Source organism: Zootoca vivipara, chromosome 16, assembly GCF_963506605.1.
Source record: "Zootoca vivipara chromosome 16, rZooViv1.1, whole genome shotgun sequence".
Lineage (NCBI taxonomy): Eukaryota > Metazoa > Chordata > Lepidosauria > Squamata > Lacertidae > Zootoca > Zootoca vivipara.
In genome coordinates, this window is record NC_083291.1 from 1,165,001 (window position 1) to 1,180,794 (window position 15,794).

General features: G+C 45.3%; 1 protein-coding gene across 1 annotated transcript in view; it reads right to left on the reverse strand.

The window, feature by feature from the left end:
• Positions 1–802: 802 nt before the first annotated feature.
• DMRT1 (doublesex and mab-3 related transcription factor 1) overlaps positions 803–15,794 on the reverse strand; it is a 52,619-nt gene continuing 37,627 nt past the window's right edge. Inside the window, exon 5 of the mRNA XM_035097477.2 lies at positions 803–957. Within this exon, the coding sequence (XP_034953368.1) occupies positions 803–957 (155 nt within the window). The remainder of the gene's footprint in view (positions 958–15,794) is intronic.

Genomic DNA, 15,794 nt, shown 5'->3' on the forward strand with positions numbered 1-15,794 from the left:
TTTCAGCTTGGCTTCTGTAACCCGAGAAAAAGTACATGCTAAGCAATTTTTAACAAAAAATCTGTAGTAACTTTTAAATGCTTTAAGCCAAGATTGTAGCAAACAGGTTAACCTAGAAAGTACTAAATTTATGTTAATTTTATGCTGTTAGCAGAGTAAATGCCTAGCCAAAATCTAGCATCTTCCATAAAACATCCAAACATGAAGTTAACTCACCAGATTTTTGTTGAAAGTATCATTCTTACTTCAACTCCCCCCCCCACTTTTGCAGGCTACAAATAGATAAAAATCAGCGTTTATGAAGGGGTTTGTAAATCCTAGAACATTTTATCTCACTCGCACATTCTGTTTTGCTGTCATTAAAAAATAAAAGTTGAAAGAATTATTTTGTGATAAGAGAATTACCAACCTTTATGCCAATTTCTTAAAATCTTCATCATACCGAAAGCCCTTTTTACAATTTCATCTTGTCTTTGTTGAAGAACTAACTCTTGTGCGCTGTAGAAATCTTGCTTATATAAGTAGCTTAGCCATTCACTTAACTTTGATCACATTTTATCTGCAAAGTATTATCTTTTTTAGACTAGGATTAACCCCAAGGAACGCCCAGTGTCCCCCTAATGGGGAAAGACTTACGTCCTTAAACTAGGAGGTTGCAAATCACATTGTGCGGAACAATACAAAGGGAATAAACGCAACGTTTTCCCAACGGTTACATCGGCATCGGTCATCACAAACCAAACACATCTCAACAAGAAGGCACTTTTCCAAGACATCCAAGGAGGAGGTTCTTCAGGGGCGCTCATTCACCGTCTTCCATGACAGAATGAACAGTGAAGGTCCCAGAATCGGAGGTCGACTCGCACTCCAACACGGCTTTGGTGCTTTCGTTGCTGATGGGAGAGCTGCTGGAAAGGGAAACCAAGCCAGAATCTTGACTACTGGGTGGTGAAAATACTGAGGAGGCAACAAATAAAGGGGAGCGGGGAGGGAGACAAAAAAGGGAACACATAGTTAAGCGATCTAGATCAGTGACGGTCTACACTAACACTAACACACCCAAAGGCACAGAGTCATGAGCCACCTTCCTTTCCTAGGCGGGTTCCCATCCATGTATCTTATCTGTCGCCACATGCGCATGTCTGTGAGTGACTGCTGCCATGCTCATCCTGTGGGGTGTGATCCATGAGAGGCAGTCAAGTACAACATTCCTTGTAATGCTAGAGAAGACACGCGAGGGAATGCTTGGTCCAACCAGTCAAAACTACTTCCTGTTCCTCCTGGCTGGAGCATCCTTCCTTTTCAATGTGATTAAAGGTGGGCGTGACCTCACCTGTCCAGGTAACAAAAGGACGAGTCGCGCAGCACATCTCTCTCTTTTTGACTTCCTTCTTTGTTTGACCAGCTTTTAGCTGGGACTGCTCTGCTAGCTTCTTAGCTAGCAGAAGCACTGGGATTATTCCCTCATATGGGGTAGATCCACATGTACATATTTGTTACTAAGTCTGCCTTCAGGAATCCAACTGTGAACTGATGTGAGTCAACTTCTTTTATTGACTTTGAATAAGATTGTGGCATCTTTATTCTTTTACAAGGGATTCAAGGGAACTTACCAGGAACGTAGAATTCAATCTGAGACAGACTGAAATGTATAATAGTCAGAGGCTCACACGAGCCTGCAACCAACCATCTGCTGTGCATGTAAAGAGGGAAATGTAACTCTGTTACAGTATAGGAGTATACTGTATACAGTGGAACCTCGGTTTATGAACACCTCGGTTTACAAATTTTCGGTTTACGAACGCCATGGACCCATCTGGAATGGATTAATTCACTTTCCATTACTTTCAATGGGAAAGTTCGCTTCAGTTTATGAACAGACTTCCAGAACCAATTACACCCATGCTTCGGGTTAAGTACGCTTCAGGTTTGAGTACTCCGCGGACCCGTCTGGAACGGATTAATCCACTTTCCATTACTTTCAATGGGAAAGTTCGCTTCAGTTTATGAATGCTTCAGTTTAAGTACTCCGCGGACCGTCTGGAACAGATCAATCCACTTTCCATTACTATCAATGGGAAAGTTCGCTTCAGTTAATGAACGTTTCAGTTTATGAACAGACTTCCGGAACCAATTGTGTTCATAAACCGAGGTACCACTGTACTGTAAAAGTATAGGAACTTGCTAGCACAAGTTAGGAAGGATATTAGAAAACAATATCTCCTCTCCTGCTACCTTGAACACTCCCACATCCCCACCCTCACCCAAACAGAAACAGACATATTAGAGTAGACTTGATGTCATCAGGCAATGCATCCAATCATCCCTGACCATTGGCCATGCTGGCGGGGGCTGATAGAATCCCAACAACATACAGAAAGCTACAGGCTTCTCAATTGCCACTGAGCATGCCTGGCAGGCCAGAGGCTCTGTAATGACTCCTCATTCAAATGTCTCTTGTAGACAAATGTTTCAAGAGAAATTGGGCCACAAGTGATTGTCATGCACTCATACACAACTGTCATTTCTCCCTGGACTCCTGCAGAAGCAGGAAAAGAAGTTCGGAATAGCACCAGTCCCAGGTCCGGACAGTCAGTATAGACAAGCAGTAACTAACTGGGAAGACAAGTTTCCACCTTCTTCAGCGACAATGACAATCTTCTGAAATGTTTGCAAGAAGCCGATGTTTAGTCCCTGGAGAAGTCAGGCATGCGGATCAGGAAGCTGCAGCTAGATATGGTAGTCCATGCTTGGAATGAGCTGCAAAATCCACATGAAAAACAGGTTCGACAACTGGAACCAGCCACAACCTGTTGCAGTGGGGAGGGCTGCTCCCGTGCCCCCCTTCTAGCTTAACATTTCTTCTGCAACAGTCAGCCAAGATTTTGTGGCTACTGAGCATGCTCAGTCCTCAGTGGGGCATTTCGGAGAGGATTTCTCTGCACTTGGGTTCTCTGCGAACCTTGAGGTTCCTCCAAGTCTGTTTCCACCTCTTTGATGTGCAGGGATGGTGATACTTCAGTGAGTCCATGGTCCACACTCAAAAGAGAATTAGTTTGCTATTAGCCTACAGGGTTGCGTGATCAACACACCAAAAAGTGGCAGTGAATGCTCAACCTTTTGCCTTTTAGACTAATCTATCCATTATTATTATTTATTCATTTATGTGGATCTCAGGGCAGTTCCCAACATTAACTACTGTCTGGAATCCTGTTTGCAGTGCGACTGGATTGTGGGGTGTGAAACACAGAGCAGTCAGATACAACAATCCTAGAGTGGACATGTTTAGACATGAAGAGGGATGTTTGTCCAGCCAGTAGATAAACTTCCTGTTTCCTCCTGGGCTGGGACAAACTTCCTCTACATGTGGCCAGACTTGGGCGTGACCTCACCTGTGCAGGTAACAAAAGCACAGCGCTGGCCACCATATATCTCTCTTCTCCATTTTGCTTTCGTTGAAGAAGCATCAGTCTGAGATGCCCCCTTGGCTTCCAGCTAAGAGAGGACAAATTAACTATCTCCTTATGGGATAGATTCCAGGTGTATGCATTTTGTAACTTAAGTCTGCTTCCTGGGATCCATCTGTGAACAGAATGTGTGAGTAAACTCTTTTATACTTATACAAGACTCTGTCGTGTCTATTCCTTTTAGGAGAGAATAAAAGGGGAATTACCAGAAAACTTATTTTAGGGGCTTAAAGAAGCCTGGCAAAAACGTTATCCACTGTGTAAGCTTAAAAAGAGGAACGTTACTCTGCTAAATTGTAGAACTTGTTAACACAAGTTGGGAAGGGTATAATTAAACAATATATCCTCTCCTGCCTCCCTGAACATTCCCACATGGATGAGGTGCCATTTTTAATTGGGGGGAAAACCCTAAAAATTTCAGTGCTATACAAAACAACACCTTTTTTTGTAACCTGCTCTGTTGTTGTTGTTAAAAAAGAGAACCATTCTACGGAATAAATGAATGAATGAAAACGTGGCTGGAAGAAGCCTCCCTCCCTCTTAATCATCCCTGTGAAATTACAGTGCAGAATCAACCGCCACCCTGCCACGCATGCGCGGTTTCCCAGTCCGCCCCCTCGCTCACTCCGCCCCACCTTATCCTACTTGTCCACAGACAATGATGACTAAGATAAGGGCAGAGGCAGAAATGCATGGCCAGTTCCACTGCATTGGGCGCTGAGCCTGGAGGGCACTATAGGCTGTCGCAACGATGGCACAACATGGGCAGAACGGAGGGCGAGGAGCGGGGGCACCACATTTGTGCATCGTTGAAATACCCAAGTCTGCCCCTGGTAAGGGTCGCCATCTTTCTGCTGCCAGCAGCGCTCTTAGGACTTTACCAGTTGCATGATAGGAAGAGCAAGCTTTTCCCAGCACGGCATCCGAAGGCTGAACAAAAGTTTCCGCTTGCCTTGTACCTATCATAATCACAAAATTCCCATCAGAAAATAAACAAGTTGACTCTCACTTAGCAACTGAGACCTGTGGGTACAAATTTAATAAACAACAACAACAACAACTGCCCAGACCTCTCCTTAAGAAGGCCTAGGGACAGTGAGTAGTTTTTGCATTGTGCAAAGCATTTAAAAAAAAAAACCCAGCCCAACCTCAATTCAACTTCTAGCAACAAGATGTATCTGAGTGTATATAAAGCGTGATTCAATTAAAGAGGTTCTTCCCAGCAGTATAAACGGAATGAGGAAAGAATGTTCAATTTTGTTTATTTATTTATTCCGATTTATTTCTACCCTGCCGGTTTTAGGAAAATAAAGCATTGCCAAAAATTTAGAAGGCATGTTACAGAAAAGTAGCATTGACATAAGCTATCCAACAGAAGAAGGCAGAAACACTTGAACAACTTCTCGTAAGCGGCAGAAGGATAATAAAACCAACATCACCTTAGAGCAGTAAACTTCAGGGACAATAATAAAATCGGTATCCAAACACAATTAAAAGTTTTCCGGCAGGTGCTAACTGAGGTCAACAGCCCTGGGGAGAAAGAAGGTGGTGAGGGAAGCAGGGAGGCTGAGACAGAGGTAGGGCCTGAGCCAGCCACTATCCTCTCTGCCAACTGACACCAACTGCCCTACGGAAAACATTAACAGGCGTCAAAACTCCTGGAATAATGGAAATGCTTCTTCCATTTTCTTTTTAAATTGGGTTTTTCTTTTGGGGGGGGGGTTGTTGTTGTTTAGTCGTTTAGTTGTGTCCGACTCTTCGTGACCCCATGGACCATAGCACGCCAGGCACTCCTGTCTTGCACTGCCTCCCGCAGTTTGGTCAAACTCATGTTCGTAGCTCCGAGAACACTGTCCAACCATCTCATCCTCTGTCGTCCTCTTCTCCTAGTGCCCTCAAACTTTCCCAACATCAGGGTCTTTTCCAAGGATTCTTCTCTTCTCATGAGGTGGCCAAAGTATTGGAGCCTCAGCTTCATGATCTGTCCTTCCAGTGAGCACTCAGGGCTGATTTCCTTCAGAATGGATAGGTTTGATCTTCTTGCAGTCCATGGGACTCTCAAGAGTCTCCTCCAGCACCATAATTCAAAAGCATCAATTCTTTGGCGATCAGCCTTCTTTATGGTCCAGCTCTCACTTCCATACATCACTACTGGGAAAACCATAGCTTTAACTAGACGGACCTTTGTTGGCAAGGTGATGTCTCTGCTTTTTAAGATGCTGTCTAGGTTTGTCATTGCTTTTCTCCCAAGAAGCAGGCGTCTTTTAATTTCGTGACTGCTGTCACCATCTGCAGTGATCAAGGAGCCCAAGAAAGTAAAATCTCTCACTGGGGGGGGGGGGGTAGACAAGGCCAAAAGTCAGGAGTCGATAGCAAACGCAGTCCAAAACATCTGCAGTACAAACACACCGACTACTCCTGCACTTGTCGAAAAGCAGGAAATAAAGTTACTTAAGCAGTTGAGGGTCTGGGGCAAACATCTCAAGGTATTCCAGAATTGGGGTGCCACCACAGATAAGCCCCTGCCCCATCCTGTGGCTGCTAACCAGTGATACTCTGAAGGTGGGGGACGGACCGTAACTGGGCTGGTTCAGACAGGAGATTTCTAGAGGCAGCCTATCGTGGGGCACATGCAGGGGTCGGCAAAGTTTTTGCGGCTTGGGCTGGTTCACAGTCCCGCAGACGCCATGGTGGGCCAGAGTGCACGCACACATACAAAAACACTATTTCCGGCGCTCCTTCCGGCGCGGAGGAGGCGTGCGCAGGAGCTTCCTGCAGCCAATGGGAAGCTGGCCAGCATCACGGAAGGCGGTCCCCGCTCTGCTCCGCACCGGTTTAGCGCGGTGCGCAGGAGCCGACCGAACAGCATGACACTCAACATGATGTGTTGAGCACCACTAATAATAGTTTCTCTACCACCATCCATTGGCAGATTTCTGCCACCCTGTCATGGTTGGAATGACCAAGGAAAGGTGTGGAGACATTGATGTGTGTCAGTGGCTGCCCAGCCTCACATGGAAAGGGTTCGGGGCAAAGAAATAGAAGAGTCCGGGGCCGGGCCGGCCATGTGGCGGAATCTGCTTCAAGCGGCACCATGAGGAGGGGCGTGCAGTGGTCAGGGAAAGGAAGGAATGCAAAAATTAAGTGTATGAATGCTGCAGCAGGACTTTTTCCCACCAGATGTCAAGATGTCAAGAACTACACAACTTTCAGAAGACATCTGAAGGCAGCCCTGTGTCAGGAAGGTTTGAAGGTTTGATGTTTTATTATGGTTTTTATATGTGCTGGAAGCATAGCTGCCAAGTTCCGGCCTGAGAAATAAGGGACTGGACCGGAAGTAGCAGGCCGGAAGTAGCGCTGCCGCCATTTTGGAACTGGGCGGAGCATGCTCAGAAGCTACTTTTGATGCTGCTCTGCCCTGTTCCAAAATGGCCACCGCACCAGAAGTCTCGCTGCAGCCATTTTGGAACTGGGCAAAGCAGCATCAAAAGTCGCTTCTGAGCATGCTCCGCCCAGTTCCAAAATGGCCGCCGCGCCAGAATAAACCGGAAAAAACAAAAAAATCCGTTTTTTCGGCTGGGAACAGCTGGAAAAATGGGGGTTTCCCGGGGAATACGGGAGACTTGGCAGCTATGGCTGGAAGCCACCGTGAGTGGGTGGGGAAACCCAGCCAGGTGGGCGGGGTATCAATAATAAAATGATTCCTATTATCAAACAGGAGTCTTGCTGCTGTGATGACGTATGATGAAGCACACCCAAATGGCTGAAGATCTGCTCCATAAACTCCATAATCCAGCCTATGGCTGACAATCCAGTTGACCTTCAGCTAGCCTGGGTTCTTCAAGATGTGGACCCTTATATTACTCTACAGGTTGCTAAATTCCTAACAGCCGTCCTCTCGTACAAGAGACGGAATGGAATGTTAGCTGATTATTGATAGTTATAAGAATTGTTTTTAAAATGACATCAGTTATTGATTTTAGTTAGGCGCCTAAATTTTTAATCTTAAACCTTCAAGATATGTTTTTTGAATTGTTAATATTTGTCCTTGTGAGCTGTGAATTGTGTTATATTATCTGTGGTTTGTACGAGTCTGCGGTTTTTATTTGATTTGTTTTGTTGTGTTGTGTTTTATGATGGGCGTACAGCCGAATAAACATCTTTGCTATTTGCTTGCTGTCGAGCAGAGGGCAAGGGAAAAGAAAAGCAAGCAGTAACAAAACCACAAGCGTCCAGTCTCTGGAAAAATAAAAACAGATGGGTATGAAATGTTGAAAGAATTTGAAAACTAATACACAGTGGGAGAAATGTTGGCAACATTTCCATCTCCACTAGATACAAAAATCAAAGCAAAGGGGTCCCTGACCTTGCTCACCTTTGATGAGTCAGGATCCACGCAAGCGGCCCTCCCTTCCTGCCTGGCGTGGATGTAATTAAGGGGAAGCTGCCGTGGTAATTTCTCTCCTCATTAACTTCCTGATTGGTTTGAGGCTCCGATTTCCACCAGGCTGCCGTTTGTCACCAAATCCAAATGGCCAATCGTTAAGACTAATGTTTGTGTAGCTAACTGCCGGCATCTGCCGCACGGCTCCTTGTACAACAATAATAGGGAAAGCGAAACATTAAAGCTCCTGTGTTAATTCAGCACTTATTCATCAATGGGGAAATCTATGGTGTAATTAGCAAAATGCATTGGAAGACAAGTGCATCGTGAGTCCTTTGGAAAAAGCTAAATCACAGGAGAGGCTGTCTGAGCCCTTAATGCATTAACCATCAGGACTTTTTCCGCTCTGAATGCTTATCGTTTAGTGGGGGGGGGGCAATGCCAAGCTAAGATCCTTTAAAAAGGTAACGCGGAACAATTCACCTCCCGTTGACTCCATTGATTTACAGCGGCCAGGTTGCACCAAGCTGCTTAAAAAGTTGGTCAACCTGACAGAATCGGGGATGGACTTGTAAGGAAAGGCGGAAATGACCCTAATTCCATTTCCAGGCACTGGAACCCATTGAAACTCCACCCGGCAACGATCAAGAAAAACAGGCAAAATTCCCATTGTAGATATAATATTTTTAAGTGTTGGAAGCTGTTTTCATTCTCGGAGCAAGCCCCTGCGATGTCTGCCGGTTTCAGTGGCAACGGTCAAGTGGAAATAAGGCGAAGAAACTGTTCCGAATGAGATTCCTCATATTCTGTCCCAGAGGGAGAGAATGTCCTTGCCTCGGTTGGCAACTCCCATCCACACACAGTTTGCTTCCAATTTGAAATCAATGATTCTGTTCTGCCTCCGATGAGAAAACAAGCCCCCCCCCATGCTTTTGAGCCCTGGAGGGGCCTCAACTGGGAGATGCCTCCTTTTCTTCAATTTGGATAACCATGGAGAGAAATCTCAAATTTATTTGCTGAACCCAAAGGCAGCTGGTAGAAGAGACATTTGCCATCTTTTAAAGGTGCTCACCTGAACTCCTGTTGCCCATGCCTCTGCTGGGAGGGGCAAGACTGAGATGGTACAAATGCGCCAGCATGCTCAATCCATTACTCCTGCCAGTGGCAAGACCCGTGGTTTCCAGACCACCAACCTCTGGCCTCATCAGTCGCCACTGAACAGATTTCACACTATGCACAAACCCTAAAGGAGGGGTGCAGACAGGGCCCCAAGACCTCGCTAGACTCCAGCTTTCATCGTTCCCAGCCAGCATGGCCGATGGCAAGGGATTATGGGAGCTCTTTTACACACACACCCTCGAGGATGAGCTCGAATACGGGGGGGAAGTTGTCCCGGTTAAGTCCAAACAGGACAAGGGACACACACACACACACACACACACACACACACACAATCTCATCTTTCTAGGGGTGGACGGCAACCCTAATTCCAGCAGATGGACCTTTACTCTTCTCTGTATGACAAGCTTGTTGTTTAGTCGTTTAGTCGTGTCCGACTCTTCGTGACCCCATGGACCATAGCACGCCAGGCACTCCTGTCTTGCACTGCCTCCCGCAGTTTGGTCAAACTCATGTTCGTAGCTTCGAGAACACTGTCCAACCATCTCATCTTCTGCCGTCCCCTTCTCCTAGTGCCCTCAATCTTTCCCAACATCAGGGTCTTTTCCAGGGAGTCTTCTCTTCTCATGAGGTGGCCAAAGTATTGGAGCCTCAGCTTCACGATCTGTCCTTCCAGGGAGCACTCAGGGCTGATTTCCTTCAGAATGGATAGGTTTGATCTTCTTGCAGTCCATGGGACTCTCAAGAGTCTCCTCCAGCACCATAATTCAAAAGCATCAATTCTTCGGCGATCAGCCTTGAAGATGACAAGCTGCATCTCCCCAAATTGCCCCTTCCACACAGCTACGAAGGCACAGTAGCCCTGCCCTCCTTTGCTTCTGCTTGCCTTAGGACAGGCCACAGCTCATTCAGAGGTGTCCTTTGTTCCTCACCTTTGTGACATCTGGAAAACTGATGGAAGCAGTAAGGGATTTAGGAACTGGAAGCATGAGCGGCTGAGGCGTGGAGCAGGGCTCTGCCTCAAAACCGCCCCAAAAGGCAGCCCTGCCACAACACATAGTTTGGTTCCATTTCATTCTCATTTCTCCCAACTCAAAGCGGTCATTGCTGTTTTCTCGTTTCATGGAAAATAAAGGAAATCAGGCATTGCCCCGCCAATCCACCTGGTTTATTCCACAGCTGGTGGACTGAGTTATGAATACCGATCTCCCAGGGATGTGCCAAGCCTTGTACTGTTGTCTCAGGCTTACTACAAAATAAATATTTGCATGTTTCCCTGGGCACATGCAACTTAGCGGCTAATAATTAGTATTTAGTTTGGAACTTACGTATTTTTCCCTTCCTTCCTTCCTTGTATGGTATTGGTTACATTTTGGCCAAAATGCAAAAACAAAACAAACACATACCCTCCAAAATAAAAGTCATCAATGAACTGAGATGCCATACAAAGAACTGCCTCGACTTGAGTGATCTTCTGCAAGTCAATGGCCTGGAAAGCGTAATATGCTTCTAGTGATGTGAGAAACCACTAGGATAGTCATGCTTGGGAGGCAAATGTTCTTTGTGTTTACATTTAAAAACCATTAGACTCTTAATAAGAAGCAATTTTTTAAAGATTTAAGCTCTCAAGTGTTACAGACCATTTATTAAAGCTCTTTCACCTTCTTATTCAGGGAAAGGAATAGAAGGCACATCCATTCTGCAGACTCGCTTGGAATTGGGATCTGAAGGCTCGTTTCTACATTAAGGCTGCAATCCTATTGCCACTTATCTAGGACCAAGTGCTGCCGCTGCCATCAATGGGGCTTGCTTCCAAGTAGACAAGAATCAAAACAGAGCACCAACATGCCCAAAAGATGGCCTATAAAATGTGGCGAAGGCTTTCCCAAATGAAAAGCTTAGCGGTGAGGACATAGGTTAAGGTTGGTTTTCTGAATGCAGATACGCAAGGAGCAGATGGAAGCCAGAGCAGGTCCAGTTTGGAAGTGCAAATATGTAAAAGCCAAAGGGAGTCCATCGCATTCTCCCCGGAGCATTACCTATTTGAGGAAGGGCTTGTTGATTAATAGCAGATCCAGTTGATTTCTCAAAGGAGTGTGTAAATCTATTCTGTCTGTTTTGATGGGGAAAGGTCAGGCCGGGGTGGGAAATGGAAGGTACAGTGGATCCTCCAGATACGAACTTAATTCGTCCCAGGGGTCCGTATTTACCCCGAAAAGTCCGTATCCGGAGGCGCCACTTCTGCGCACGGCGCAATAAAGTGCTTCTGTTCATGTGGCGAAACCCAGAAGTATACACTTCCGGGTTTGCTGCGTTCGTAACTCAAAATTACGTTACCATTTAGGTAAGATAGACTAAAGGATTCCACCCAAGGCCTCAAACCGCCACCCGAGACCGCAATGGTGCTGTGCACGGTCCCACAAATGAAGGTGTGAGTGCTCATTACATGCACTCTAATGCCAACTCAAGGAATATTATTGTATATTCAAGGACAATAGTGCACTAATAATAACCAATATTTGAACATTTAATGGGAAACCATGCCAATACTTTGGTTTTGTTTAGTCATTTAGTTGTGTCCGATTCTTCGTGACCCCATGGACCAGAGCACACCAGGCACTCCTGTCTTCCACTGCCTCCCTCATGTTGGTAGCCTCAAGAACACCATCCCGCTGTCTCGTCCTCTGTCGTCCCCTTCTCCTAGTGCCCTCCATCTTTCCCAACATCAGGGTCTTTTCCAGGGAGTCTTCTCTTCTCATGAGGTGGCCAAAGTCTTGGAGCCTCAGCTTCAGGATCTGTCCTTCCAGGGAGCACTCAGGGCTGATTTCCTTCAGAATGGATAGGTTTGATCTTCTTGCAGTCCATGGGACTCTCAAGAGTCTCCTCCAGCACCATAATTCAAAAGCATCAATTCTTCGGCGATCAGCCTTCTTTATGGTCCAGCTCTCACTTCCATACATCACTACTGGGAAAACCATAGCTTTAACTAGACGGACCTTTGTCGGCAAGGTGATGTCTCTGCTTTTTAAGATGCTGTCTAGGTGGCGAAGGGGCTTGAATAACTCAGAGAAGCTATGAGCTATGCCGTGCAGGGCCACCTAAGATGGACAGGTCATAGTGGAGAGTTTTGACTAAACGTGATCCACCTGGAGCAGGAACTGGCAAGCCACTCCAGTATCCCTGCCAAGAAAACTCCATGGACAAAGACAACAGGCATACTTTGGTTTAGCACAAATAAATATTGTTTTCTTTTTAAAGTTAGGTTTTCTTTTATTATTTTTGCTTATCTTTGTAGGATACAGATTTTGTAATTAGGGGCAGAGGCAAGGGAGAAGGGACTGCCATAATAGGGCACCAGTGGGCTTCAGGAATGTAGGGCAGAAGTTCAGAGAACCACAAACTAGTAAGCCGTTTGAGATAAATTATATCAAAATCCAGGATTTTCCAAATATATTCCTCTGCTGACAATACCCTCCATTATGGTGATCCTAGTGAAATAATTATTTAGCACATTGATGGATCACAGACCCCAAATGTTCCGAATGACTATCTGATTACAGCATTCTGAATATTTTGATAAATTATATATATTTTTTCTTCTTACCTGTCATATGGTAGAAAATGCGTAGGTATTTTCTTTTTTTATTATTATTATTTCAAAAGGTCTTTTGGAACACTGCAAATACGTATTTGCAGGGACATATCTTCTCGATATAGTATGAAAAGCAGAAGGGAGAACAAAATTTTCACACCCCACACCCTGCACAGAAACCTCTGCCATTATGGGTGGGACAGTTTAAAGACAATGGTGCCGTCCAAAATGGCAGCCAATATTAAGTTTTCTCCCCCATCTATATTTTGTGCGGAAACATATCCATACCCTGGTGACAACGGGCAAACCAACAATGAGACAAGGCTCATTGTTTCCCCACACTTTACAAAAATCACTGCATACTGAGCTGCCATTTTCGGCTGTAGTGCCATGCTTATCTGAACACTTAGTTCTGCCTTGAATATGCCTATTATTTCACAACAGAATCTCTGGCGCTGCTGATCTCCCCTTCTCACCAACAATGTTAAAAAACCATCAGGATTATCTCAAATGCCTGCCACTCAACTGATTCACTGTGTACTTTCAAACTGGATTTCATTCTTGGCACTTAGCGTACAAGAGACGGATGAAGGGATGGCTCCGTTCCACCTGCCCTATCAGAGCTCATATCATCCTTCCTCAGTACATGCCAGTATTTGTAGTTAGCTGGAAAGCTTGCTGTTAAATGATGGAACAAACAAAAATTAGCTAAGAAAGAAAGGAAGGACACTGGCTCTCTTTCCCCCCCCAAGTGCGTAACAATGGAGTCATATAGAGGGAATGTTATCAATAGAGAATTGCCATGTTAGGACAGAAAACACAATGATCGCGTTGGACCTACAGAAATGTCTTTTGGGATGGAGGACCATCTGACAAGTCTTTCTTTCTTCTTTCTTTGGCGATCCCTCATAGCCAAGTAAGATTGTCTTCCATAAGCACTGTTTTAACAGTGAGTCCTTAAGTGACTGTGGAGGCCAATTCTGGATCCACACGCCCTTCTACAGTGGGGACATTGGTTTCCGGGCGGGAGTTCATCACGGTGTGGATTTGCCAACCATGCCTTCCTCTTAGCACATTTCTCCCTTGCGTCCTGAGATCAAGTTTCTTCAAAGCCCGTGACACCTTTGGTCAAGGCTGTTCTCCAACTGGAGCACTCGCAGGCCAGTGTTTCCCAGTTGTCAGTGTTTATACTACATTTTTTTAAGATTTGCCTTGAGACAGTCTTTAAACCTCTTTTGTTGACCACCAGCATTACGCTTTCCATTTTTAAGTTCGGAAATAGAGTAGTTGCTTTGGAAGACGGTCATCAGGCATCTGCACAACATGACCAGTCCAACGAAGTTGATGTTGTAGAATCATGGCTTCAACACACTGATGAGAAACTATAGCTGCCCTCCATCCTGAACAGCACATGCGCCAATGACCTGCATTGGCCGGTGCAAAAACACAGGGGCGTCGCAAGGGCGCAGGGGATTCAAGATCAAAAGTAGGAGCAGTGCCGAAAAACAAGGTCCGTCTTGCCCTGGTTCAAAACCAACCCTTCGAAACTAGGATTTTCTGCTCCTGTTCTAAGGCACTCTAGACCTTAGCAGTGGTGGCCTAGTTCCATGAAGGGATTCGACTCTGTTAGCTGTGTAAACTTCTACCATTGCCTGGTTTCCTTGCCAACGATTGTATGTATTCCTATTGGCCCAGGAAAGAATCCACTGGAACAGGTCCTGTTATTGCCAGTAGTGTGTGTGAAGCAAAATGCTGCTGGGAGAGAATGAATCTTAGCCTCCAGTGTTAGAAACTGAGATATGAAAGCTAGGAGCTAAATGGCATCTTAAACTTACAGTTTATGGGTGCAACAATGGAATGTCTAGGCGCGCTTTTTTATAACAAGAATGCAAAGCTGAAAATGAATGAACTGCAGCTAAAATATTATGTTAATTTTTCACATGGTCTAGTCCTTTCCCTGCCCACCCCCCTAATATTCTTAAGAGGGTCTCTTCTCCAGTCTTCAGAGAGTAGCTGGAAGTGGGGAGGCAGAAAAAGCTCCTCCTTTCCTACCACTCTGCAGTTTCAATCTCAAATCTTCGGTGCAAGACTGCGCCCAGAGCTCAGAAATGGCTCATGCTAATGCAGAGTTTAAGGCACCAGAAAGTGTGTAAAGAATGGATATTTAAAGAAAAACTAAAGCAATATTGTGAAAATGCAAATCTCCTGACAGGTCTAGATTGAATCTTGAATATTAAGGGAAACTGTAAATGTAGAAAATTTTCTGGATATGTAACAGATATAACAGGAAATGCGTCAAGGTGAAGAATATGTAGAAAGCCAAGGAGGTGAATCGGAAGTCAAAAGTGTGTGTGATGTTAGACGATGTGTTGTTAGTTAATGTTCAGTTGTCACTGAGGTATTGTCTTTGTTTGTCTGTGTTGTTATATGTAAATCGTTTTGCAATAAAGTTAAAAGAAGAAGAAATCCCGTTGCAAAATGCAGCTGGAAAAATGGGAGTTTCGAACACTGTTAGCCTCCTAGTGGCCTATCTAGCTGGCAGTGTGATCCTCACACCGGGTACTTTCTCATTTGGGTCTGAAGGAAGAAAGTTTGGCTTCCACTCTTTGAGAGCGATTGGCCTGAGTGAAAACAAAACAAGGCACTTGATGTAGGCTGTATCTGAGAGGGTATACCATATTTGCTGCAAACACTGGTTTTCAACACTGTAATATATCTACCAACTAAACATTGTGATATATTAAAAAGTAAAGGTAAAGGGACCCCTGACCATTAGGTCCAGTCGTGACCGACTCTGGGGTTGCACGCTCATCTCGCTTTATTGGCCGAGGGAGCCGGTGTATAGCTTCCAGGTCATGTGGCCAGCATGACAAAGCCGCTTCTGGCAAACCAGAGCAGCACATGGAAACGCCATTTACCTTCCCGCTGTAGCGGTTCCTATTTATCTACTTGCATTTTGACGTGCTTTCGAACTGCTAGGTTGGCAGGAGCTGGGACCAAGCAACGGGAGCTCACCCTGTCACAGGGATTCGAACCGCTGACCTTCTGATCAGCAAGCCCTAGACTCTGTGGTTTAACCACAGCACCACCTGGGTCCCTGTGATATATTATGATGTCTGAAATAAGGGTGGAGCTATGCATATACAATCCTGCATTGTGATTTTTGCCGGCACCTGCTCTCGCAATTCGCGGCTCCTTGCGTGAGGCAGGGCAGATCTGAGCTGGCAGACTT